This window comes from Cydia pomonella, chromosome 18, assembly GCF_033807575.1.
Source record: "Cydia pomonella isolate Wapato2018A chromosome 18, ilCydPomo1, whole genome shotgun sequence".
In the NCBI taxonomy this organism is placed as follows: domain Eukaryota; kingdom Metazoa; phylum Arthropoda; class Insecta; order Lepidoptera; family Tortricidae; genus Cydia; species Cydia pomonella.
In genome coordinates, this window is record NC_084720.1 from 6,738,241 (window position 1) to 6,766,231 (window position 27,991).

The 27,991-nt window shown below is 39.6% G+C and overlaps 1 protein-coding gene, 2 non-coding genes and 2 pseudogenes across 3 annotated transcripts in view; 3 read left to right on the plus strand and 2 right to left on the minus strand.

Moving 5' to 3' along the window:
• LOC133527985 (dynein axonemal heavy chain 10) overlaps window positions 1-27,991 on the plus strand; it is an 80,417-nt gene that overhangs the window by 41,138 nt on the left and 11,288 nt on the right. The window contains exons 48-83 of the mRNA XM_061865219.1: window positions 1,501-1,689; window positions 1,966-2,138; window positions 2,599-2,764; window positions 3,389-3,547; window positions 4,197-4,291; window positions 4,418-4,675; window positions 5,335-5,494; window positions 6,031-6,129; window positions 7,135-7,258; window positions 7,492-7,676; window positions 7,767-7,859; window positions 8,410-8,562; window positions 9,847-10,002; window positions 10,414-10,584; window positions 10,985-11,173; window positions 11,777-11,903; window positions 12,371-12,480; window positions 13,243-13,368; window positions 13,905-14,082; window positions 14,450-14,580; window positions 15,290-15,432; window positions 15,964-16,056; window positions 16,126-16,228; window positions 16,387-16,584; window positions 16,744-16,888; window positions 18,096-18,313; window positions 18,902-19,107; window positions 19,228-19,502; window positions 19,760-20,003; window positions 20,283-20,430; window positions 20,847-20,982; window positions 21,328-21,482; window positions 21,792-22,010; window positions 22,467-22,631; window positions 27,371-27,479; window positions 27,717-27,880. Of these exons, the coding sequence (XP_061721203.1) occupies window positions 1,501-1,689; window positions 1,966-2,138; window positions 2,599-2,764; window positions 3,389-3,547; window positions 4,197-4,291; window positions 4,418-4,675; window positions 5,335-5,494; window positions 6,031-6,129; window positions 7,135-7,258; window positions 7,492-7,676; window positions 7,767-7,859; window positions 8,410-8,562; window positions 9,847-10,002; window positions 10,414-10,584; window positions 10,985-11,173; window positions 11,777-11,903; window positions 12,371-12,480; window positions 13,243-13,368; window positions 13,905-14,082; window positions 14,450-14,580; window positions 15,290-15,432; window positions 15,964-16,056; window positions 16,126-16,228; window positions 16,387-16,584; window positions 16,744-16,888; window positions 18,096-18,313; window positions 18,902-19,107; window positions 19,228-19,502; window positions 19,760-20,003; window positions 20,283-20,430; window positions 20,847-20,982; window positions 21,328-21,482; window positions 21,792-22,010; window positions 22,467-22,631; window positions 27,371-27,479; window positions 27,717-27,880 (5,763 nt within the window). The remainder of the gene's footprint in view (window positions 1-1,500; window positions 1,690-1,965; window positions 2,139-2,598; window positions 2,765-3,388; window positions 3,548-4,196; window positions 4,292-4,417; window positions 4,676-5,334; window positions 5,495-6,030; window positions 6,130-7,134; window positions 7,259-7,491; window positions 7,677-7,766; window positions 7,860-8,409; window positions 8,563-9,846; window positions 10,003-10,413; window positions 10,585-10,984; window positions 11,174-11,776; window positions 11,904-12,370; window positions 12,481-13,242; window positions 13,369-13,904; window positions 14,083-14,449; window positions 14,581-15,289; window positions 15,433-15,963; window positions 16,057-16,125; window positions 16,229-16,386; window positions 16,585-16,743; window positions 16,889-18,095; window positions 18,314-18,901; window positions 19,108-19,227; window positions 19,503-19,759; window positions 20,004-20,282; window positions 20,431-20,846; window positions 20,983-21,327; window positions 21,483-21,791; window positions 22,011-22,466; window positions 22,632-27,370; window positions 27,480-27,716; window positions 27,881-27,991) is intronic.
• LOC133528018 (5S ribosomal RNA) lies at window positions 5,037-5,147 on the minus strand (annotated as a pseudogene).
• Trnaa-agc (transfer RNA alanine (anticodon AGC)) lies at window positions 6,237-6,309 on the minus strand. The gene has a single exon. It is a non-coding gene; the product is annotated as a tRNA-Ala (tRNA).
• Window positions 7,320-7,438, plus strand: LOC133528024 (5S ribosomal RNA). The gene has a single exon (XR_009800941.1). It is a non-coding gene; the product is annotated as a 5S ribosomal RNA (ribosomal RNA).
• Window positions 9,632-9,753, plus strand: LOC133528016 (5S ribosomal RNA; annotated as a pseudogene).

A 27,991-nucleotide genomic window follows, 5' to 3' on the forward strand; every position in this document is an offset into this window, starting at 1 on the left:
CTACCATACAAGCATTCTCTTCATAATCCACGCTGAAGTTCGATTCCTCTTCTGTATTTGAAGAACGTTTTAAAAACAATAATGGCTCATAATATTGCCATGAAGTACAAGCATTGTCCGTACCATCGACGTTTGTAAGCTTTTCTGAAATTTTCTTGTGTTCTTTGAAGAAATATGCGCGCATATTTTTCCATCTTGATTTTATCGTCTTGACTGCAAAAGAAAATTTGATATCGTTTAGATATACTTAGGTATATGCAGTAAGAATCTTTTGAAATAAATAGTGTGCCTATTTAGTCCCATTTTTTTTTGGTATACATGTATAAAACCAAACATATACAGGAGCCGTCCCGTCCTATGACTTGAATTAAGTGTAGGTAGGTACTTAAGTACTTAAATAATTTTCTAATTTACGTTACGAATTACGTATAAAATAATGACAATATTTCAGTACATGACCTTCAATTTGCACGTCACTCAAATGATTAAATATGCGTTACGAACCGTCTCTTTGCAATTCGTAAGCGACCTCCTCCCACAATTTCTTCAAAACAATTGCATTTTTGTGAAGCTCGTTGTCTGGATTCCACAGCGGCTCCCTTTTGAACACGGCTTCTATTAATGCGTCGTCCATTTTGATTTTTGTTGGCAATTTGTTATTTTAGACGTCTAAACCGTGTGTCTCCTTCGCTACACGCTAGGCGACTAGACTAGTCATTCTAAGGTGGCGGCGGGCGTTGACCCCGATATGGATAATTCTAGAACTTTTTGTATGTTATCTATGGTTTGTGTGATAAAGTGTTGTGATATTACGTTACAGATATGTAATTCCTATAGATATTCTAATATTGCTTTTCGAATGTTACAATAGGTATAATGAATGACTCTTAATGATTACCTTCTAATAAAACAATATTTACGGAGCGGTGCAGCGCCATCTACTTTAGCTTTCGAATTCTGGAAATGAATTTGTCTTATGAAATTATGACGTTAATAATAATTGTTTATTCCTATCCATAATTTAACATTTGTAGACAGTTTTTTTAATACTTAGAGGTTTTTCGTAGCCTGTTACAAACGTAAGTTCTAAAAATAAATGGTTTAGACTACACATCTAATACTACATGTACATTCAATGAATCTTATAGGTTAGAACGGTCCCATAGAAAATCCCTACGCAGTATAAAACAAAGACGCTTTCCGTTGTCTGTCTGTCCCTAATATGTATGCTTGGATCTTTAAAACTACGCAACGGATTTAAATGCGTTTTTTAATAGATAGAGTAATTCAAGAGGCAGGTTTATATGTATAATACATATCCTTGCGAAGCCGGGGCGGTTCGCTAGTAAATGAATAAATTAAACACCGTAGAAATGTTACTAAATGACATAGAATTTCACATAGAATACTTACAATAATTGCAAAAAATTATTCAGCACGAATACAGCACTTTTTCAACAATTATGTGTGACCTATGTCTGAATAAACATCTTCTTTTAGTTCGAAGGTCAAGAGATAGCGATGGACAACAAAGTGGGCATCTTCATCACCATGAACCCAGGGTACGCGGGGCGCACAGAGCTGCCGGAGTCGGTGAAGGCGCTGTTCAGGCCCGTGGTGTGCATCCTGCCCGACTTAGAGATGATCTGCATGATCTCGCTGTTCTCTGATGGGTTCCTGACTGCTAAGGTATCTTTATCAACATCAACCCAGGATACGCGGGGCGCACGGAGCTGCCGGATTCGGTGAAGGCGCATCCTGCCCGACAAAAAAGAGCACCTAAAAATTGTTATATAGGTTTATGCCTTGAAGACACAATAGCATTACTAACCTCTTGTCTGTGTGTCTTGTTTTGTTTTTTTTTTTTCGTAAACAATTTTTCTTTTCCATTCCGAACAATCCAGAATTTTTTGCCCTCGATTTTTGACTACCATACACATATAAAAGGGTAAAACTTCCGTCCAGGTCCTGGCGAAGAAGATGACAGTGCTCTATAAAGTAGCGCGGGAGCAGCTGTCGAAGCAGTCTCACTACGACTGGGGGCTCCGCGCCTTGACCGCCGTGCTACGGATGGCGGGGAAGATGCGGCGCGAGGGCGCCGGGCTGCCGGAGATCGTGGTGCTGATGCGCGCTCTAAGGTACTCTTTTCGTATAAGGGTCGTTTGGAACTTTGGATCAAGCCGTCTGTCAACCTTGGAGGATTTAAGAACTGGTGCCGCCTTGTCTGTAATTTTCTGTACAAAAGAGTCTGCCGATTTTTGCGGGGTAGAGGGCTAGAGGCACGTCAAATGTATCTGCTTGATCTTACAATCGGCTGCCGACACATATAAGTCACACTGATTGTCACATCAGACTTTCACAAGAGGTTTATGCTATAGTCTCCATGCTATCCCATTACGCTGACTTGATCGCACCATATAATACCTTCACAAATGTGCTCGTAAGTAGCTTCCCTCACGATATTTTCTTCCACACAACTGGTAAATGAAATTCAACGAAATGAAATGAGTAAGAATACAAAGAGAATACAAAGAAAAGGTTGACACGCTTTTTTGACGTCAGTATGACTGTTGTAACTTGATTTGAATTTCCCTGCAGGGATATGAACTACCCCAAATTCGTCTTCGAAGACGTACCTTTGTTCCTTGGCCTGATCAAGGACCTGTTCCCGGGTGTGGACTGCCCGCGAGTCGGCTATCCGGAGTTCAATGCCGTGGTCCTTGAAGTATTAGAGAAGGATGGATACATTATCATGCCTGTGCAGGTGTGTGAGACACGTTTATAAGATCCCTAATACTCGCGGCCTGTGACGCCGACTGTGACTGTGAGGTTACAAGTGTCAAATAGTATGAAGACATCATCCCACGAAAGTTTTAAATTTCTCTCAATCCGTGCATTGCTCTCGTTTGTATTGACCCGCCACGCACTTCGCTCATAGCCAATTTATGAATTATCGTGGCCAGCGGTGCAGGCATGGTTACATTTTTATCACTTGTCGCTATGCCCGTCAGCCCGTCACTTTCGCGCTTTCATACTTGTTAGAACGTGACAGGCATGGTAACAAATGATAAAGAGCCGACGATCTTAGCCAATTTGCTCACAATTTTAGAATTTATCACTTCAGGATATGGTTAGGTTAGGTTTGATTTTTCATGATGTAACCAACCCATCATTTCATGAAATGATTACCACATCATGAAACGATCAATTCTAAGATCTGGCCACGATAAATGCACAACCTACTTCACATTATGTGTATGAAAACTCCCTTCAAATTAGTATGGCATAAGACCTCCTAGAGAAGTACCTCTACCTATGTGTTGTGACCTCGGCTATTACTGATATGTCTAACTCAGATTTCAATGTTTATGTAACAATTTATGACCAGGTGGACAAGGTAATCCAGCTGTACGAGACCATGATGACGCGTCACTCCAGCATGATAGTAGGTCCCACGGGCGGAGGCAAGACCGTAGTCGTACAGACGTTGGTCAAAGCTCAGACCAACATGGGGCTGTCCACCAAGTTGCAAGTTCTCAATCCTAAGGTAGGCAAATGAAACCATGATAACCAGACATAGGGGCAAAATTTTTTGACAAGTAGGGAGTTCCTGTATCGATAAAGTCGACTATCGATGCTAGTTCTATATACTAGTGATCACTCAAGGGTTTGCTTGTAAAAATACGTTTTTATTAAGAGTAAAAATAATAATTAAATAATAACTCAATGTACTCTTCTTCGTTTTTAAGGCAAGACAAGACAATTTTACAATTTTACTATATGTCCCATTTACTATTGTTAAGTAAACGACCAGAATTTGTTCCATATTTTCGGGTATTAAGCGTCTAAAATTAAGGGAGTAAAATTATAAAGTTGTCTTGTCTTTAATACATCAGGAACTGGGATACTTGTCAAACAATTATGCCCCGCAGATTCCTATGTCTGAATTGATAACCAACACAGAGGATGGTTGCGTCCTGAGTGTCCTGTATCACTCTCGCATTTACATATTTGTAAGAACGGGACAGCCACGGTGACAGGAGATAAAACTGCCATCTTAAGTGTAAACTGTAAGGGGCAACACCTTTTTATTGGGTTACACTATCAATGCCAAATCTAAGTCTTCGATTTAAGTCACAAGGCATCTGAAATCATAGATGCATTGAATGCTTTTCTAATTTAGTACTTTTTTACAGGCTTGTTCCGTAATAGAACTTTACGGAATCTTGGATCCCGTGACCAGAGATTGGACGGATGGACTGTATTCTAAGATTTTCCGTGAAATGAACAGGTTAGCTTTTAACTTTGTTTCGTCAACTCTAATAAATTATTTGCTTTATAAATAAATAAGTAAAAAGAGCGCTTTTTGTACCTAAATTTTTTCCTAGATATATTCGTATTTTATTTTTTCCAATAGACCGGCAGAAGAAGGCGAGCGCCGCTACTCGCTCTTCGATGGTGACGTGGACGCCCTCTGGATTGAAAACATGAACTCCGTCATGGACGACAACAAGCTACTTACCCTGGCCAACGGCGAGCGAATACGCCTGGCTTCCTACTGCGCGCTGCTTTTTGAAGTTGGAGACTTAAATTATGCCAGCCCTGCCACTGTGTCAAGGGCGGGAATGGTCTTTGTTGATCCTAAAAATCTTGGATATGAACCCTACTGGGAAAGGTACACACACAGTACATGGCCTTTGATCTATTAGATGGCGCCACTTTTTGATATTTAACAAATTTAACACATATCAATGAAAGAATGAGGATCAAAGTTAAATGGCGTTCTAAAAAATTTAATTATGCGCAGATGGCAGTAAATTTACTGTGGCTGCAAAATCTTCTTTGACAATCCACCTCTATTTCAAATTCTTTTTGATATTAAGAATGATTTTAAAAAAAAGTGAAAAAGCAAAATAAGCCAATTATGTGCAGATGGCAGTAAATTTACTGTGGCTGCAAAATTTTCTTTAACAATCCACCCCTATTTCAAATTCTTTTTGATATTAAGAATGATTTAAAAAAAGTGAAAAAGCAAAAGCCAACAACACGCGGTGTTCCCATCCATGTAGGTACTGACCGCGCCCGACGTTGCTTAACTTCGGTGATCGGACGAGAACCAGTGTATTCAACGTGGTATGGACGTTAGCAACATTTTTGCTAAATTTATAATCAAAAGATACACATGTAATTATTTTTTAGAGACATTAATTCACTACTGGCTAAGAGCGTATATGCGTGATGATAAAAATGGATAAGATGATAGCAAAATTAGCAAATTATTGAGATATAAAGTTTCCTGGGCATTAAGAATATTAAAGATTTTTATTTCTTAAGATGGCTTCGTGGGCGCAACAACGAAGAAGAGCGCGATCAGCTAAAGGATCTCTTCGATCACTACGTGGCTGGAGCCATAAACTACATAGTGTTTGGACTGTTTGGGCTACAGCAGCAAACGCCTTTGAAGACCATTGTGCCTCAAACTGGACTTAATCTGGTAGGTATATTGTGTTTAATTTAAAACCTTATCAGAGCCTCAGAGGCTTACCGCGTAATTTCTTTATCTGCCTGTCCATCGCTGGAATATACAAGAGCGATAGAGAGGGACATAAAGTGTGAGGATACCTTTGATTAGTTTAAGTTGTTATTGTGTTCTTAATATTTAATGAAATGAAGTTTTGCTTTTTATATGTATATGTATATAAAATTTTATATTCGCGCCATCTGTATCATGATAACAAAACTATACATCACATAAAACAAATTTTAACATTTACGCCATCTATACTACGACAACATAATTAACAATCGTTGTCGTATTCTCTACAGAAGAAGTTACTAGCAATCCGTTGTTGCAGTTCAAACAATCAGCGATAGATGGCGCTAAATACAAAATATGTATGGTAACAGGCTAATTGCTGTTATAATTTAGCGTGTAAGTGATAGATGGCGCTCATGTCAAAAGGTCATAACTTCGTGTTGCTATGATATTAGTGTATTTTAATAGTGTGATTAATTAATAATTACGTTTAGGTCGTACAACTCTGTTACATGATAAGTGGCCTGCTGCCAAACAGAGAAAATGCTAATGACCCAGTGGACAAATCTGTCGTCGAGTGCGTCTTTATGGTGGTATGTATTAATTTGCTCTTTATAAAATATATAGTCTTAAGGTAAATTTTTTGTTCTAATATTTTAATTCATAAAAACTTATAAACGCAAAAATTACATTTCTGAATTGGAGGTGCGGGGTATCGATCCCCGTACCTCTCGCATGCTAAGCGAGCGCTCTACCATCTGAGCTACACCCCCGGTTGAACGATATGTTGAAATTAGTGTTCACAAACTGGAGAGTATATTTCGTTTCAAATTCATTGTGAAATGTCTTAGGTAATAAAGAAGCCATATGTAATTTAACGCCTTGATAATAGGGGGTATATTCTGATTGGCTGATCCAATGTATCTGATGGTGACTGAAACGAGATAGGTATTAGTGTCGTTTATTACACATTTGCTTATAAACCACCGATTTTAATTTTTCTGGACGATCTTTCACCTAACAAACACTTGCCTCTGACTCACCTGCCTTAAATGAGGAGAAATTTTCTCATTCAATTAAGAAGATGAAGGGATCCCCAAGAGAACCATCAAGGTCATTGCCAAGCCTCAGTGGTTGAGGCACATTACGCATGAAACCGATAATCGCTGCAGCAAAATGTTCTCGAGTGGCGATCGTAAACCAGAGGGCCTAGCCAAGATGCCAATCGTTTGCGCCGTAAAGAACGAAACCGTAATGTCTCTCCATCACTCTTCCATATTAGTGCGACAGTGGCATTAGCGTATCATTTGGTTGCGAACGATTGACATCTTAGCTAGGCACCCAATAAGGTGCACCGACGGTCGCAAGGAATGGCGACATGAGTGCACAACCGAAAGTTATGGAGATCCTTGCATTAGTGATAGACATATGTGCCGAAGGCAAAATCATCGTTTTTTGACCGGTGGCGGCGGCGTGACAGCCGTGAAATCGGTGTGGAATTATTTTTGATTAGGAAATAAACTCTCAAAATTAACCTGCCTTTATGCCTAGCTTTCGCGGTAAGCTCTTTGATTTTGACGACCAACGTTTATTTACAGTCCATGTACAACAGCTTGGGTGCCGCAATAGTAGATGACGGGCGCTTTGACTTCGACAATTATGTCAAGAAAGCGTGCCCGATGATGCTTGTTGAAGATAGTGTTGAAAAGAAGGCCACTACTAGTAAGTTGTTACATAATAAATTACTATGATAGTAGCGAATACAAATTTAGAAATTTATGTCGCCAACGTCCATACCACGTTGAATACACCGGTTCTCGTCCGATCACCGAAGTTAAGCAACGTCGGGCGCGGTCAGTACTTGGATGGGTGACCGCCTGGGAACACCGCGTGTCGTTGGCTTTTTGCTTTTTTTATTTTAGTTTTGCATTCTATTTTGATGTTTTCTTTTCTAGAACATTTCCCCATGGGCTTCCCAACATTGTACGATTACTGCTTGGAGCTGACCACGCAGACTTGGGAGGCGTGGGAGTGGCTAATTCCGGAGTACGTCCACGACAGGGAGATGAGGTTCTCGGGGATACTGGTCCCGACTGTTGATACTTTACGGATGACGTGGCTCATTAAAATTATGGAGAGTGTACGTTTCCTTTTGACTACTATTTTGCGCAATTAACTTATTCTAATTAAGTCGACTTAAGTATATAATATTTTTTGTATCCCTCGATAGGTAGAAAGGCCCGTATTACTCGTCGGTGACACGGGAACTTCCAAAACTGCCATCATTAGCAATTATTTGAGAGGTCTGCCTCCTGAAAAATATGTAAGTATAGTTTTGGTTTAACATACCTGCGTTTTTTTATTATTTTGTCTACTGACGCCGCCGCCACGGCCACTGCTTGAAAATCTACAAAATAATTGGGGGTGGTAGGGGCAAGAAATTACTGTCCTTATCTACCCACATGGTACCCACGCATTGGGCCTTTAGCCTGTTTAAAATATATCTTCTACTAACCTTTGTGATTTGTGATATTGATTATTATTACAATTAATATCTAGCGTGTCCAGCCGAGTTCAAAGAAAAAGGAACAGGGGAATAATATTAAAGGCACCTTATTGTCGATGGCTCTTAACGTAGCACAATATTCACATTTTTGGCATTTTTGGCTCCACGGAGTTAGCAACAAATCACAGGCGATTTTGATTTACTGCCGACTAAGCAGATGCAACGAATTCAATCGATCAATCAAATGCCACAATGTATCAAAAATCGCATGCGCAATGCGATTTATTGCAAGATAAGTGGAGTGGTATTGGGGCATATTGACAGCAAGGTTTCATAAATAACATTTCATTTACCCTTACATTAATAGTTGATCCAGCAAATGAACTTCTCCTCGCGAACCTCGTCCATGGATGTACAGCGGAATTTGGAGTCGGTGGTAGAAAAACGAACTAAAGATACGTTCGGCCCGCCGGTTGGGAAGAAGCTGCTGGTCTTTATAGATGACATGAACATGCCTATTGTAAGTCGTAGCTTACTAGTAAGACACTTGTCTATATTCCGACAGAGCAGATACAGCCAGTCTGGCCAAGTGTTTAAAATGAACTGAACACAACTGATATTATACCCAACATTCATGTTATAAATATCTCAAGGGCGGATAAAACGTGTTAAAGCCCCCCCATTCAGTCCGCCTCGCGGTCCGCCCCATTATGTAGGATTACGTATCTGGTCGCGGACTGCGTGGCGTCCTGCATCACCCAAGTAAAACCTCTTGGGTCCTACAAATCCTGCAAGCCCCGCCCGCACTCGCAGGCGGCAGGCCGTGCAGGATTGTCATCGGTTTGTCATGTGGCGATTTGGACCGTGAATGTTGACGCAGGACTGCAGTCCCCATGCATTTTGTTTACAATGAAAACCACGGGCTTAGCAGATTTTATTGAAATATTTAAAGGAAACCGCTGTTTATGTGATCAAAAATAATCAAAATAGCTTTTTTATTTTTTTAGAAATAGCACGATATGCAATTGCAAGAGCACCGACACGAGGGCCTAACGCGAAAAAAGATATGCGTAATATCTTTATCTGCCCCTATATCACTAAAATATGCAAGAGCGACAGAGAGGCAGATAGCGAAATTTCCATTTTCGTCTTTCGCGGTAGGCCCTCTGGTGATGGACGGCTAAGCAGTATAGTGTGTGCTATATCCTGCTCCGCAGTCCTGCCTGGCGGGCTGCAACGTAGGAGTGTGAATGGGGGGGCCTTAAGTTGTTGTTTGCTGCTAACTGTTCGATTGACGTATTTAAAATCGTAGAGATCCACTTATGCTATCTTAACACAAATTTTATGAGCACGTTTTCCACTTAGTTTGGTGCTGAGATTGTAGAGTTAGGTAAACATAGGTAAACCTAGTTAATATAATGAATATATCTATATCTAAAATAAATAATTAATTTATCTACCTATCCTATTCAATCTAAAGGTTCAACCATTTAATGTGATATCAATAATTTAATAGTTTATAAGTGTTATCTTGCTGTGTATTATATTAATATTACATCATTGTATTGTTAACTTTTAACCTTAATTTTGCCAACGTCCATACCACGTTGAATACACCGGTTCTCGTCCGATCACCGAAGTTAAGCAACGTCGGGCGCGGTCAGTACTTGGATGGGGTGACCGCCTGGGAACGACGCGTGTCGTTTTGGCTTTATGTTTTATTTTATTTTTTTCTCGTATTTTCTTGCTCTATGATATTTATTATAATATCTCGGTAATCGTTAATCCCAACGTTTTGAATAAGGTGGACACATACGGCACTCAACAACCCATTGCATTGTTAAAACTACTCTTCGAGAGGAAAGGTTTCTACGACAGAGGCAAGGACCTCAACTGGAAGAATCTCAAGGACATAGGCTTCCTTGCTGCTATGGGTAAAGCTGGTGGTGGCAGGAATGATGTAAGTATACAAATATTAGCAACTGCAATTTGGCAGCTTAAGGGTCACGATGATTACGCTGTAGGTACCAAGTGCTGACGTTTGTCAAAGTTACGGAAAGCTTTTGCCTAAGTACTTCACAGTCACACGTCTGTCATAGTCACAGCCACAGAATAAATAATATTACTACCGATACCGTACAGAAATCACACTTCCTATAAAACTGAAGTTTGACAGCGATTCAGGGACAAATCATGCTGTCTCTTTCTAATGTATGACACTATTCCTTTCGGCACGCAAAGGGACGTCAAGTTGTGCCAACCCAACCCCAATAATTGCTCGGAGCAATGCTGAGCCGAACGGAGCGGAGAATGCCCGACCGCTCTAGTGTTTCCCCGCTGGTCACAAAATAAACCTTTCGGTGGCTTTCAGGTGGATCCCCGCTTCATCTCTATGTTCTCGGTGTACAATCTGCAATTCCCCGCGGAAAGCACCCTCCGTCACATTTACACGTCCATTATTGCGGGGCATTTTGAAATCTTCCCTGAGGAGATACAGGAAATCACTGACAAACTTGTTCAAATGACGTTGGACCTCTATAAGGTACATTCTATTTTTTCTCGGTTTTTAGCCTCGAGTTAGGAGGCAGAAAAGGAAGCTCTTAATAATATTAAAACATCGAAAAAAACTAAACCGAGTGAAGGGTCATTTAGCTGTGGTATTAAAAATATACCTCAACATTATTTGAAAATAATCAAAGAGAAAAAATGGGAACTACGTTTTCATGGAGAACGGTCGTCCAATTTTCCCTGTAGAAACGCTTCATGACATTAATCTTTACAGACGGTTTTTTTCTGACGCACGCTTGAGGAAGACTCGCTGACTTCACAACAATGGTATACTAGCGATGCATTTGCCATTTTGCCAGATAAAGACGGCCTTCTAAAATGACTAAATCTGATAATACATCTACCAAACTATATTTTCTATTGAACGATTACAGATAATAATAATAGAGCTCCCACCGACCCCCGCCAAGTTCCACTACATCTTCAACTTGCGTGACCTGTCCCGCATCGCAGCTGGCCTCCTGCTCACACACCCCAATTACTTCAGCGAGAAGCGTGCCATGGTGCGGTGCTGGCGTAATGAGTTCACACGAGTCATCTGTGATCGTCTTATTAATATGCAGGTGTGTTATCTGAACATGTGGGTCTACCACATCACAGGTCTATGCTGTTGCTGGGCTTTAATTTTGGCATATTTTAATTATTTTAGCGAGAAGCGGACCATGGTTACCATCTCATTGTCATGCACGGTTGTTGTTGTTAGCTTTAATTGAAACCAGGTATATGACCTCCCTTCTCTCAATTAAGTATATTACGGGTCTTCAATCGAAACCAATGCTAGGACTTCGTCGGTTAGCTACGGGCTACCGGTGGTGTAGTGTTAGAACTTCTTATATTGCTAAAACGCCAGGGTTTCAAGAGTTTCAACTGGGTGTTTCTCAAGAAAAGGTAGCCACCTAGAGAAGGTGATTCCAGACCTGAGATATGGAGTAAAATATCACAGAACTGGTCTCCAAAGAAGACGATGAATATGGTAAATATTCAGGGGTCTAATACTTTTTCAGCTCCTGTAATTATGGAACATACCCTCGCTAGGTTCCACTTCATCTTCTGTCTGACACGGCTTGTTATGTAGCAGATCTTATTGAAACTATTTCATAGAAAATCTTCCACTTAGATCAAACTTTATCCTGACAAGTTGCTAAATTTAAAACCAAATATAACAGGACAATGAGCTGATGCGGACACACATGAGGGAGCACGTCGTAAAGTATTTCCCTGAGGAGGAGCCTGTGGTGCTGGAGGAGATCGTCGTTCCCGAAGAGGAAGAAAAGGAGGAGGAGGAATTAGATGGTAGGACACTTGGAGCTACGTCTTTAAGTACTTGAAGAAATTTTAAAGTCTAAATGTCTGAAGTCATTGATTTTAAAAGAATCTAAGTATGCAACAAAACACATGACTCAGTTGCTTAGTCAATGAAAAACATAACTACAAAACCTTCATTGGCCGAATGTCCGAGTTATGTGTTTTTTGAGTAGGTACATTATTTTAAGGATAATATAGAATAGACTATGGAACGGGTTTAGATAAACTACTATGCATTCAGTAAATGACCAGCTACTGTTTCATACCAGTACTAGTAAGATTCACGTTTATTTTTTTAATGTTAGAAAACGTGCAGATCGATTCAATGCTGGTACGAATGGAATGAATGAAATTTCTATGTGTTTCGTGTCACTCAGACAATGAAAGTTTCGTTAATTTAATTCGAACCACCTTTCAATGATTGAATATGATTGAATTTTTTAATGGTTCTGCAGAGTTTGGCGACCCTATAATAAAGGAGAAAAAACCAGAAGAGGCCGTCGCAGCAGACGCGGATGAAACCGTAGAAGAGGAAGTGGAGGAGGAGCAGGAAAGAGTGTTGACGGTACGTTGCCATCGACACATGTGAAAGTTGCAAAAACTTGTCATAAAGGTGGAAAACTTTTAAGTACTTAGCTTCTAATAAGAAAGTTTAACATGACTGAAAGAAAGGAAAGTTAAATTGCCGCTGCCGCTAATAGTACGGTAAGTGAGATATTGTAAACGAGGGTGATAATTTTTGTTTGCAATATTCCTACCCCGGAGTTACACACAATATTTTTATGACACTAGCGAATAAAAAACTACATTTTAAGCGAAACAAATCTTAAATATGTACGGTGACATTACAAACATTCGTCCGCCATATTGTCATTTTTGGACAGGTTAGGCATCGAAGGCACAGACCCGTCCTGAATTCAACCACTAATTGAAAATTGTGTAGAGTCAGACAAAGCTACGTTGGCAGCGACTTTGATAGCACAGACGGTGCAAGTGTTATTTTAAACGTCAAACTTCTATAAAATTATGACGTTTACTTAACTCCTGCAACATCTTGGCTATCTAAATCGCTGCCAACTTATCTTAGTCTGACTCTAAAAATATTTTAAACGGCTATTCAATTAAATATTTATACACATACACAAAAACGTCATTAATATCTACCTGAAAAAATAGATTATGGCCAATATGCCCATGGGCATAATTAAATTTAAATAAAATCTATTACGCTTACGCCTGTGGCTATAATATAACGATTTTCCAGAGTTTAATGGGTATCCCTGGAGAATCATCGGGAATTATGCATTCAATTGTTTTAATATTCCAGTTGGAAGAATACGTGCAACGGGACCCCTTGCTGTTCGGCGATTACAGGAACGCTCTAGACGAAGAGGAGATCCGGTACTATGAGGATCTGCTTGACTACGAGGCCGTTTACTTCTTGTTCCAAGAGGTAAAGTTACATATGGTTATATTCTCGTATCTTTAGGTAAATGTAGGATGTAGGATTTCTACTCGATATTGACAATACTGGTTTAATTTTTTTCCAACATGGTAGGGGCATATTCAGTTTAGGGTTAGGTTTAGGTTTAGGTTTAAAGAACTTTATTCTCATAAAGAATTATATAATTCACTTACATGAGAAAATTCACATGTTAAAACTAAGTCTAAGCATACAGTGTACACAAAAAACATGTTATTAAATTCATAGTGGGTAGAAATGCATTACAAGATACTTATTACTAAACGCTCGGAACATATCTTCAGGGTTTCTTCTGATATCTCGAGTATTAATCGTTTATATGTGTGGTGGTAAAAAATCGTTGGTTCAAATCAAACCCCGGTTACGTGCTGTATAAAGCAAAATCGTTATAGAAAAAAATGCTTAAGATGATTAGAAATTCGGTCAGGATCCTTAACACAACACAAGTTATTTTTGTATACATGTCTGCTAGGCAACTTACGGTTAGCCATTTTAACTATTGACAGATTCTGGATGAATTCAACGAGCGCGTCGGCAAGATGTCTGTCGTGTTGTTCGAAGATTGTCTAGAACACTTGACGCGGACGCATCGAATCCTGCGTATGGACAGAGGCAACGCTATGATCATCGGCGTAGGTGGATCCGGCAAGAAGAGCATTTGTCGCCTGGCTGCTTTTGCTGCAGGTACTTAAGTTATACAGGGTGTCGCTTTGATTCCGGACTGAATGATACAGGACTGAATTGACTACCATGTAGACTCGGAGCTTCAGAGAATGCTTCAGAAATCATCGTAATTTGGCTCCATACATTGATAACCAATCAGAACTGTTTTCAGTCAAATCTGGTTATAATTGTGCTCTTGTATTGTAAGGATTTCAAATAATAAAGTTACAAAAGCTAACATAAGTAGTGTAGTTCAGCAGGAACACCAAATCGATGAATACTCCGGAACTCACATTTTCTCTTCTCATAGCTCATTAAATCCTCTATAACGTATGGCGGATGCCTCCTTGTCACATTTACGTACAACATGAGCACTGTTTCACAACAGGTTGTGAGACGTTCGAGATCACGATCACACGCAACTACAACGAGAACACGTTCAAGGACGACATGAAGCGGCTGTACAACCAGCTCGGAGTGGAAAACAAGAAGACAGTGTTCCTGTTCATGGCTGCTCAGGTAATTAGTCTCAGATGGTGTGGATATCTCAACCTAATAAGCCTAGGTACACTTCATTTCTAGGAAACGTACGCTGTGAGCATGTACGCTCGACGCTCAAGACGATCGAGGTACATTTGTGTACAGCAAACAAATAAACGCTTTATCTATCTATTTGTTTCAGCCAATGTTTCAGCGTCGAGCGTGCACTTACGGAGTGTGCGTTCTATGGCTCTCTATGTTTGCCGTTTTGATGAACATCTTGTTTCTCCGGCTTATGACACATACCGTTTTGAAGACTAGATTGGACTATCGTCTAGCCCGGCCCTATCGTCTTGATCGGCTACTTTATACCTTGCCGATTATTATGAGCTTTTCTAGATCATCGCCGTGTGGCTAAGTACAGTCGTATTCTGCTAGCGCATGAATCATGCAGAGAGGCGTGAGTGTCAAACTAAAGCTCGTTCAGAACTGAGAGGTTTACATAACATACTGACAACGATATACCGCGGGTGGAGGCACGCGACTTGCGGGGCGACGGGCGGCAGATCAAGGCCTACATTACCCTCGGCCAAATGTATATATATGGCCTTTAGCAGCCGTCGGTCGCGTGCGTCCAGTCCTCGGCCTAATAAAGAGCATTCTTCACCTTCATATCTAGAACGTGTCGGCCCGTACGAATATAATTTGCCTTAGTAGAATACCTTTTGAATATTTTTTTGTCAATCAGATCCTGGAGGAGGGTTTCCTGGAGTTCATCAACAACATCCTGATGATCGGCATGATACCGGCGCTATTCGGTGACGATGAAAAGGATGCCATCATCAACTCTGTACGAAACGCGAGCGCTGATGCTGGATACGGAGTTGCCAAGTAAGTTTATAAACCTTACTTATAAGATGATTAATACATAAACCTTATTTTCGGTTGAACTTCAAAATGGCGAAATAGTCTCGATTGTTTTTTGTACGAGTAGTGAACTAATCTGGAAGTGGACACTTCACTACATGCTAAAGATAATGAATATTTAATGTCGAATCGAGATCAGTGTAACGGAATGTGTAATTGTATATTCGACCTACAATGTAACCTGCGGCCCTACCGCGAAAAACGAAATTCGCAAATAGCAAGGATCTTGCTCTTTTACTCTCACTAAGACGTAATTAGAGTGACAGAGAAAAATGCCCGCCTGGGAAAACCTTGTAGATTGGTGGGCCTGGAAAAGGGTTAATAAAAACAACTACCGAACAAAGTCATGTTGTCTACCTCTACTCATGTCTGGAACTGGATAGGGCAACAGAAAAAAAAACAGAAAACAACAAAACAGAAAAGGACAGTCGGATTGCTTGTTTCTACCTACTAGAATGAATAATCTTCATATATCTCATTTCACTGCCCTTACAGAGACGCTGTCTGGGCATTTTTCTGTGCCAGATGCTCTGATAACCTCCACGTAGTTCTCTCCATGTCACCAAGCGGTGACATCCTGCGTAACAGGTAAAAATCAACCTTACATTCACGCAGTTAATTATTTCGGCAGAAACTAACCGATAATTTTGTCTCTAGATGTCGAAGTTTCCCTGGATTGGTGAATAATACAACTATTGATTGGCAGTTCCCGTGGCCAAAGCAAGCTTTGTTGGCAGTAGCAAATGTATTCTTAGCAGACGTAAGTATCATGTGTTTACCCGGTATTCTCGTCCTTTCACTCAATTCAAACTATGTTATGAATCTACAGGTTCAGCAACGTCTGGCGTGGTCAGTAGTGGGATGGGTGACCGCTTACATTCTTTTTCTTAGAAATTTCATAGTACTTCTTTATTTTAGGTTGAGAAAATACCCGAAGAGTTCCGTCCCATCATAGTAGAACATGTTGTCCACGTACATATGTCTGTGGCAAGATATTCAGTGGAGTTCTTGCTACGGCTTCGTAGAAACAACTACGTCACGCCAAAGCACTATATGGATTATTTGACTACTTATTTGTCGCTGCTAAATGAGAAAGACTCGTTTATAATCGCACAGGTAAGTAAATGAATTTTATCACGTGTACATACAGTCCTATATAAATTTATTAAGGGAGTTTCAATATTAATTTCGATTGGTGTACTTGAGTGAAGTTTTGTGGAGTTTCGTTAAGTGAATTACCAGACATGATACGCTATATAATCCATATATTTGTAGTGCGAGCGTTTAATCGGTGGTTTAGCGAAGATCGAGGAGGCAAACGTGCAGCTAGAAGATTTAAATGCCAAGCTCGCCGTCCAGAAAGTCATCGTGGCCGAGCAGACGAAGGAATGCGAAGTCTTGCTCAAGGAGATTTCAGTCGGTATGGAGAATTTGGTTAATAAAGTTCTCGTAAAAAATACTGAACACCTCTTCATAGAAAACGCCAATTAAGACTTTTTTTTTTATACTACGTCGGTGGCAAACAAGCGTACGGCCCGCCTGATGGTAAGCAGCATCCGTAGCCTATATACGCCTGCAACTCCAGAGGAGTTACATGCGCGTTGCCGACCCTAACCCCCTCCCGCCCCTCGTAGAGCTCTGGCAACCTTACTCATCGGCAGGAACACAACACTATGAGTAGGGTCTAGTGTTATTTGGCTGCGATTTTCTGTAAGGTACTTCCCCAGTTGGGCTCTGCTCTAGATCTGGAATGACATCCGCTGTGCTGTGCCCACACACACACACACAGAGCACAGACACAGAGCGAGATGACATTCACAATAGGCCCAATAGCCTATTTCTTGCCACCGGTTCGCTACCTGAAGGTTGTCTGGAAGAGATCGCTTTATAGCGATAAGTCCGCCTGTTGTTACCTACTAATTTAAGTTCTGTCTTTGTTTGTAATATGAGCTTTTCTTTAGTAGTGCACAATAAATAATTTTATTATTATTATTGTTCACAATGCACATACCTCTCTTGTGCACGTAGTTTAAGGACGTACCCGGGTTCAGAACTTAAATCATAGTCGATACGATATACTATTGTCATCTTGGGTGGGCCTCCAGATTCTTTACAATGACAAAAATGATAGACTTACATATGTTTAAATTCCTCAGTATTTATAATTGAAGCTCATCTGATTTGCCATAGTCGGTAAGCATTCACTATGCGAATAAATAGGTATATGTTAAAAAAAAAATGTTATTTATTCAGGTATTAACCCATTAAATTACAATAACGCAACAATACAATAAAATAAAATATACAATTAAAAATTAAGACTAATTATATAGGTGCAGCGGGGAAACCTTGCTCATACAGTAGCAGGTTGTATACACTACTTTAACAATACTGTTCGCCGTTTCGCTCACTCTCCCGACAAACGACCAGTGCCTTTTACGCATTATAGCGTAAAAGTCATCTACTCTGTTCTCGGCGAACATACCAGACGCACTACACCGCCACGGTAGCCGAAAAAAAAAATTAAAAATGTTTCTGTCCTAATTTTACCCTCTACTTTAATTTAGTGAACTTCTAAAAATCAAAACTGTATGAGAAGTATTCTGTATTTTTTTAAACGACTTCAGCGACGGATGCGGCCGTGAGTAAGCAGCAAGTCGCAGCTATAAAGAGCGCTGAAATTACCGTGCAGAAGGTAGTAATTGCCGAGGAAAAGTCGGAGGCCGAAGAAGCGCTGTCTGCGGCCATGCCTGCTCTGGAGGCCGCTAGGCTGGCTCTTGCAGACTTGGATAAGAATGATATCACAGAAATTAGATCTTTCGCCACTCCGCCTGAGGCCGTGCAGGTATGTGTAGTTTCTTATCAGAATACCACCCGTTGTAATAAAATGACCGAACAGGGGTCAATTGACCATAGCCTAAAAAAATTATAGGAAGTATTAATGCATGGTGTACTCGTATTTGTAGTATAGTGTTTAAGTCTAGTGTTCCAAATTAATATGTATGAGTCATTATGTTACTCGAAATAAACGAATTTTAATTTTAATTTTAATTGTCCTTATCGGAGGCCGTGGGGATACTGTATTACTGTATATAAATGGACATATCTGCTCTTAATGCAATCAGACTGGTAACGAAAGCTTCGAAAAGAACGATACCATAGCAGGGAATTCTTTAATGAGTTCCATCCAAAATTGATGTCTAACTGTTGCTAACTACCATTACTAATTTGCTGCTGAAAATTTGCCATTACTGGGTAATTTTTACAAGGGAAAAAGTCAGCAAATTCTCATATCATTGCACGTCTGTAGTATTCCATTTCGACAGATACGCTAGCCCAGGTAATCTCGTGCCGCTTAGATCTATTGGCAACGCAGATTTTTCTTGGTAGTCGTCGCCGTTACTTGAGCTGTTTTACATTCGAATATTTACAGGTGGTATGCGAATGTGTGGTAATCATCCGGGGTATCAAGGACGTAAGCTGGAAGGGTGCGAAGGGCATGATGGCTGACCCTAATTTCCTGAGGAACCTGCAGGAGATGAACTGCGACCTTATCACCCAGAAACAGGTCAAGGATGTAAAGACCCATATGAAGAAGAGTAAGAAACTGGACACCATGCAGCAGATCAGCAAGGCAGGGTTTGTACAGCTCGTCACAGGCGGTGCTATTACTCAGAAATTTGTCAATATTACATTGCCCTCGACTTGGTGCTAATGTTTGTATAGGTCTTAGATTTACCAATGTTTTTTCCGTAATAGATACGGCCTCCTTAAATTCGTCATTGCCGTACTCGGCTACTGTGCGGTCTACAAGGAAGTCAAACCGAAGAAAGACAAAGTGGAACAACTAGAGAAAGAATACACAGAAGCGATCAACTATTTGGAGTCCCTGAACAGGGAGATCAACCGGCTGCAGAGAACGCTAGACGGCTTGAACGCGAAGTATGATACGGCCATGTTGAGGAGACAGGAGCTGCAGGAGGAAACTGATATTATGATGAGACGGTTGATAGCCGCAGATAAACTGATGTCAGGTAATATATAATCGGGGATAGAGCCATTTTACAGGTTTATTTCGAGGTTGTAAAGTCCATTCCGCGCCACGACTAATCCCTTTTCCTTTTCTCTCTCTTCCCGAGACTCAAAAACAGTTGTTTTTGAATTGGGAACCTTTAGTTATTGAATATAACTAAGAAAGATTGTGAAATATGTAAAAAAATGTACGCGGGAATCGCGGGGTCTCCGGATGCTAATTTACGTTAGAAAAATCATAAAATAAGTTATTTCCCAGGTTTGTCAAGTGAACAGAAACGCTGGACGATAGACCTAGCCGCGCTTTACGTGGAGCAGTCCCGTCTCATCGGTAACTGTCTGCTGTCAGCCTCGTTCCTCTGCTACGCAGGACCGTTCTCCTTCTCATTCCGCGCGACGATGATTTACGAGGACTGGTTCGGGGATCTCACGGAGAGGGGAATACCGTTGACGTTGCCGTTTACTGTGGAGAAGAATTTGACTAATGAGGTGGAAATTAGCGGGTGTGTTCCTGTATAACATCGTTATAGTTCTGTAGATTAAATCATGTGAGATGAATCTCTGACACATGCAAAGCTGCGTACACGATGCCCTGATGTCTAACACTTATTTCATTATTCGCGCCCAATTTGATAGTTTCCTGACCCATTTCTTCTGATTTTGAAACCACTTCAATGTCCAACTACCCGTCAGGGTGGCAGTTACATGCATTAGGCAGAAACACAATAAACGTACTGGTGTGACATTTCCTTCTTGTAAATAACCCCTTCATACTTTTTTAGCTGGAACTCAGAGGGTTTACCTCCAGACGAGTTGTCGGTGCAAAACGGCATCCTCACCACGAGGGCTTCCAGGTTCCCGCTGTGCATAGACCCCCAGACACAGGCTCTCTCGTGGATCAAGAAAAGGGAAGCTAAAAATAATCTAAAGGTGTCTTTATATTTTTATTACGTAGCCTTTTTTAACGAATACCTGGCTACTTCTGCGAATAAAAAACATTGGTAGCGGCATCTAGGTTTCCGCAAGTTCGAAGGCACTACTTTGTGCTAAACGTTAATTTAAGTCGATAAAAATTATCGACGTCTCATCTAGTTATTTTCTAAATCAGTCAGTACTTAGATAGCTGATGGGTGACCACTGTGGCCAATTTAGTGTTGTGTTCCTGCCGGTGAGTAAGGTTGCCAGAGCTCAACGAGGGGGGGCGGGTTTAGGGTCGGCAACGCGCATGTAAATCCTCTGGAGTAGCATGCGTACATAGGCTACGGAGACTGCTTACCATCAGGCGGGCCGTATGCTTGATTGCCACCGACGTAGTATGAAAAAAAACGCTTACTTAATTTCTACAGGTACTTTCCTTCAACGATCCACAGTTTCTGAGGCAATTAGAAATGGCCATAAAATATGGAATGCCGGTACTGTTCCAAGATGTCAACGAATACATAGATCCGGTAGTGGACAACGTACTGGAGAAAAATATAAAAGGTTTGTACATAGTACATGGGAGTCTTAAATCACTTGTAGCTTTATTTTCATACAATTATATATGAAAATTTTAAGTGTACATTATTGACCTAGTGAGCGTAGATGTGCAAGCGAATCGTCTCCGATTCAGCTTGGTCGAAAATGCTTTCGTATGTCCGGCTGGACTCCACGACAGGTCGCATTTCTCAACCGATTCTCATAAATTTTGTGAGCAAGTTCTATAATTATAAAGAAAACTTTTACAGATTCAGTTTATGGAAATTTATAAAAGTGACTGATCTAAAGGAGTTTGCGCGACCTCCAGCTAACAGGATCACTAGTTTATAATATAAACAAATGTTGCAGTGGAGAGCGGACGTACGTTTGTGATGCTGGGTAGCAGTGAAGTGGACTATGATCCCCACTTCCGCATGTATCTCACTACCAAGCTGGCGAATCCGCAGTTTAACCCCGCCGCCTACGCCAAGGCCGTTGTCATCAACTACACCGTCACCGTACAGGTACAAAGTGACTACTGGGTCGAGTACACCCTCACTCCCACGTGTGTCATTATCATAACACTGGCCTATCCTCAGTTGTCAGTCAGAAGGATGTCTTCATCAAGTATTTGCCAATTAGGTTAATTAACATGGTACCATATATGCACTTATTTAAAATTTCTCACCACTATGAACATCACTGAACACGGAGACATGTCAATCGGGTTGTCTGCTAGGCACAGCAAAACAAACATAAAAATTACGTCTCCGATATAAGCACATCGCTAGTATTTGAAGTGACTAACTGAAATGAATTAATACTTTTCTTAGGGTCTAGAAGACCAGCTCCTCAGTGTTGTAGTGAGAGCCGAACGAGCCGATTTGGAAGAACAACGTGAAAGCCTCATCATAGAGACCAGCGCCAACAAGAGCCTGCTGTCTGGGCTGGAGGACAGCCTACTCAGGGAGCTGGCTACGTCTACGGGCAACATGCTGGATAACGTGGAGTTGGTCAACACCTTGGAAAATACAAAGTCGAAAGCTGGTGAGGTGAGGGATCTTAAATTCTGACAAACAGTCCAGAATGCTAGTCGCAGAATTCTAGTGTCATTGCAATAGCGAATTGAATTAGATGCAACCCGACAAAATTTATAACAACTTGGTCTATTTTTAAGTTTTTGGGGTTGAATTAAAAATTTCCCGGAATACTTACTACTACTGAAACAAGGAGAATTTGAAATAGAGGTAGATTGTCCAAGATTTTTTTGTAGCCACAGTAAATTTACTGCCATCTTTAGACACATGATAGAAACTTTAGAACGCCATTTGACTTTGATCCTTATTCTTTCACTGATATGTGTTAAATTTGTTATATTTCAAAAAGTGGCGCCTGTGGCGCGTGACCTCTTTTAAATTCTCTTTGTACTGGAAAGGTGCTAGGAAAACTATCTTCCAAGCTACTTTCCAACCATAAACAAAGTCTGTATCTGCACTAATATTTTCCAGGTGATGGAGAAATTAACTCTTGCAGAAGCCACAACGAAAGACATCGAGAAGTTCCGTGATGGTTATCGACCTGTGGCCAAACGCGGCTCTATATTATTCTTCGTGCTTTCTGACATGGCAGGAGTCAACAGCATGTATCAGTACTCGCTATCGTCTTATCTTGAAGTGAGTACTGTTTCTATTTCAGACTTAGGTATAACATACATAAACCAATTTTTTATCAAGCAGATCCCAGCAAACATTCTAAGTGCTTTTTCCCAGGTTCTAGAATATATTACTAATTTAGGTAAAAATTACATCATACGCACCACATAAATTCACATATCGTACATTTATACTTCCGGGTAAAAATATAGAGCCATTAAAACGTAAATTTCCCTTAATCAAAACACCATAAGGTCAGAAACTTAAAGGTTGAGAATGAGCAAAATATAAGGTAAAATTAACTTCGAAACTCGACAAATAGTTAATTATTACTTCTAGGTGCATATTAGGTGTATATGCGATGTAATTTTTTCTTATACTGGGGACCTTTAGGTCGATGATTTAAGTAGCTTTTGCTACCAATTTCGTAGTAAATATTACCTTCCATAGATACCAAATTGAGACTATAAAGTTATAAACACTTGTAAGGTACTAAAAATACCATAAGGTTTCATTAAGATAACCTAATAGTCAAATTAACCCTAAAAAATAACTAATAAGTTGAAGTTTGCGAGGCGACTTCAGGTCAAGTTTGTTTTAGTCACAAATAAGTCATTTCTCGGTAAAATAGGACGCGTTTACCCAATAGTTATTTCGTTTTTAAATCAAAAGTAGTGTTGGATTTACAATGGCCAAAGACAAAAAAAATATAGACATTCCAGCAGTTACTATAGTAAGTGTAAGGCTAATATGAAAATTCAAAGTGAAATATTAAAAGAAGAACAAAAGTGTGAATTACCTTCTAAATCCAGTTTTGATGGATATCCAACTTTGTGTCAATCTACTGATACTGATACCGTTTCAATAACACACACAGGCAAAGATCTTGATTATATGCATTCGTATTATAATGAATTAGGAAATAAAATATCTGATAATATAGATGAGATGACAGATGGAAGTGAAATCGGTGCAAACAAAGAATCGGAAAATTAAGACTCTGGAGATGAGTTCATTAGAAATGAAGACTGCTCTCACCTGCAGACACCAAGTCATCTCTAAACGACTTGTTAGTTTTACTGACTGAACACGGATTTAAATTGCCAAAAGATGGACGAGCACTTCTGAAAACTGACGATGTCTTTTTATAGAGCCTATGGGCCAAGGCAAGTTTTGGTATCAAGGTAAGATAAGCTATTGTTTACAAAAAACTTTGTTAGATATGGATTTAAGTACTATATCAAGTATTGAGTTGATTTTCAACGTAGACGGTATGTCTCTTTTTTTTAACGCCTCCCACGCCTAAGGGCAAAGCGTTATTTCCATTCCCTTTCAGTAATGGGTGGCCACTATCTTATATATCATTTTTGCAACAATAAATACCTAAAACCAAATTAGAGTCAATTAGAAATAAATGTTTTGGTAACTATATTGCGTAGATGCGTTAAGTACGCAGATATGTTTTAAACTAAGCATACAATCAGTTAAAATAATTATCACTAATGACTCGTAAAAGTTTCAAAATCTTAATTTTCACATATAACTTTCCAATTGGGGAACCTGTGTGCGTAATATTTACCCTTGGCACTTCTGATCGTAAGCCATAGATCTAAAAAAGTAAAGATAAGGCCATGCAAACAATTCCGACCGAAAAGTCTCGTTAAGCAAAACACAGCGTCATCTGTTGTATACTGAGTAAACTACGTGGCCGATGGTCACAGCAAAGATACAATAGGCCATAGACATACGCGAAAGTAGACTGCACTCTCGCCTCCAAAAAACGTGCCTAGAAAAATGGCTCGAGGGAGTCTAGGGAGACCTTAAGTGCCAATTATATCCACACTTTATCAATTTCCGGGAGGAGAAAGAATATTTTTCCATTTCACCAAATATCAGCACATCGTTTACAATATTTGAAATGTAAAAAAATGGTTCCTGTGCAAGAATATCAAACATTGAACATTTTAGACAGTTAGAGACAAAGTATTGTTTACATTTCAAATATCGTTAACGATGTGCTAATATTCCGTGAAACAGAAAACGATTATCAGGCCCGAAATCGGGACTGATTTCGGGCCCGTTATCGGGAAGTGTGGATGTAATTGGTGCTTTAGTCCCTTTTTCTTTAGGGCGACGATGAAGTGACAACTGAATAAATGTTCGTTGCCACCCACAGCTAAACAAGCCATGCTGCTATTTTTATTAATATAAATGTTATTATTATAGATTTTACCGTGCTAGTTTATTACGACCTTCTAAGGGCGTTGGCGGAGCGCCTCGACTCTCCTCTCATTCGCTTCTGGGTTGAAGAGGTAATTAGCAGGGACAAGTCTCTACTTCAGAGATAGTTTGCCTAGCTTGCCCCTGTCAATTGATATCATATTATTATATCGTGTAATATATTTAGTTTAAGTTTTTTCTATTATTTTATTTTTGTTTTTTGTATTGTTCAACTAACATGGATAGTTAAGTATTACGATACTCTGCGACTAACAAGCTATGGATCAACTTGGTCTGAAATTAATTATTTATTTATTAACTTCACTTAAGAATATTGAGTAGGGATAAGTGGAAATTTAAACATATTAAAATGTGATTGATAAATACATTATGTTTTAATTACATACAAAATACTTCATAACCAAAGAAGCTTGATTTTCACTAAATGTCAACATTTAGAAGGACTATTCGTGAGTCAATAAACTAGCCTAACCTACCTAACCAATAAAAATGACATTTATTTTAATAAATATGGTAATAGTAGAAGTCTCCCTCGAACTATCTCGCTAGGCTCGATTTTTGGAGGCGAGAGTGCAGTCTACTTTAATATGTGTCTGTGTACCGCCGCATCGCGTCTCGCGCCGCGCAAGGTCAATATGAAACAAAATTTGATATGATTTACCTGTTATAGTTTTTACAGAATTTCACAAGACAATTAGGCATTTTTAGGGTTCCGTAGCCAAATGGCAAACAACGGAACCCTTATAGATTCGTCATGTCCGTCCGTCTGTCCGATTATGTCACCGCCACTTTTTTCCGAAACTATAAAAGCTATACTGTTCAAACTTGGTAAGTAGATGTATTCTATAAACCGCATTAGGATGTTTATACAAAAATAGAAAAAAAACAATAAATTTTGGGGGTTCCCCATACTTAGAACTGAAACTCAAAAAAACTTTTTTCATCTAACCCATACGTGTGGGGTATCTATGGATAGGTCTTTAAATATGATATTGAGATTTCTAATATCATTTTTTTCTAAGCTGAATAGTTTGCGCGAGAGACACTTCCAAAGTGAAAAAAATTGTGTCCCCCCCCCCCCCCTGTAACTTCTAAAATAACAGAATGAAAAATCTAAAAAAAAAATATGATATACAATACCATGCAAACTTCCACCGAAAATTGTTTTGAACGAGATCTGGTAAGTAGTTTTTTTTAATACGTCATAAATGGTACGGAACCCTTCATGGGCGAGTCCGACTCGCACTTGGCCGCTTTTTTTTAATTGGGAATGGCTATACGTGACGCGTTTCCACTGCGCAATTCGCCAGACGACTGAGTGCAGGGGTGTAACTAAATGCGATTTTGACACCTATGTATTAGCCCCATTCGTAGTGCTCGTAAGGCCAGTCTTTACGAAGTAATATATATGTCTATGTCGTAAGCACACCGCCTACGCCCGCGATGTCAAACAAATACTGAATACGATTGCGCTCGCCTCGCGGTACGCGGTCAAAGCGACGTTGTGATGGCGGTCGCTTCGACCTTAAACGGTAACTCTGCACCATTAGGTCGAAGAATTGAGTATATATTACGTAAAATTTCCTTAAATACCAGTACGTCGTATTTTTAGGTAAACTTAACTTTTTAGTCGAGCCGACATTTTGTTTTGTTATAATTAGGTCTTGTTATTGCAAATTGCAAAATTTTGGTATGTTGTAATACCTAGAACAATAAAATCTAACAGCACTTTTAATTTCATTTATACGAAAAAAAAAATTGAGTCAATTTAATATATTTACAAACTCCGAACACAAATTTACGATCCCCAATTACAAGCAATACATACTACTTATGAGCTTAAAAAAAATTAATACTTAAGTATTTCGAAAGCCCATCAGTAGTTTTAAATAAAAACCTAACATACTGCACGAGAAAATTTTCAGCGCACAAGATTTCATCGTATAATTCCTGCGTAATCGACCTAGATAATTATTTTACGCCAAGTAATGGCCGCCATTCTCGTTACAAAACTTAAGATTGATTTTTCGTTAGACATTTTGATTGTGAGCGGAAAGAAAATACTCTCGTAATATATTTGTCTCTTTCTCTTCATGCTATCTCATAAAAAAATAACCTTTCTTGGTAATTAAATGGTAAAAAACACGTTGAAATCATGTTGAAAAATAGTAAGTCTTACTAATTTTGTACATTGCAACCACATTACACGTCGTGGCGACGTCCAATCCACGTCGCAAACATTACCTATGTAGTAACCATTAGGTCACAATTACTAAAATTACGTGGAATCGACGTAGCCGGCACGTGCTTTTTTTCCCCACTTTGGTGAAATCCAGGTGGATTCCACGTCGATTCGAGGTAACTCATTTTGGTCACTGTCAGATTTGCGACCTATAATAGGTGATTTTATCGTTATTTTCACCAAAAATGTTTGCTGGGATACGTCTGCGAGGGATACTAAAAATTTTATATTAAAGGAAAAATTGAAAAAAAATCTCAGTAAATCCTTTATGATCCAGGTGTTTGCGTTCTCTCTGCGCAAGGCCATGCCCAATGTGATCCTGAATCGACGTCTCCGAAACATCAACGATATGCACACAAAGAACGTCTACGACTACGGTTGTACTGGTGGGTTTATAATATGGTCACTGTCAGCATCAAATCGATAGTGACGGCCAAAATGACCAAATATTTTGTGACACACTTGTATTACCATATAAATAAGCACTATCTATTGATGCTAACTGTACAAAAATAATATTGTAAGCATTTTCGGATAGATCTTATCATCTTCAATGTTTTATCCGTCCATATAAAGCTAAAACGAAACATTAGTCAATCCAATATGATACTTTCACTTTCAAGGTATCTTTGAACGGCACAAGCTGCTGTTCTCTTTCCAAATGGACATAAAGGTGGAACAGAGCGAGGATAACGTTAGTCAAGCGGAGCTGGACTTCTTCATCAAGGGCAACGTGTCCTTAGAGAAGGCTGCCAGAGCCAACCCTACTACCTGGCTACCTAACGCAGTAAGTACCTATACATATTACCAGAAATCGACTTTTTGGGAGCAAAATTAAATTACAGGGAGTTTCAATATCGATAAACTCAATTTGCAATATAATTTGTACTAATATAAT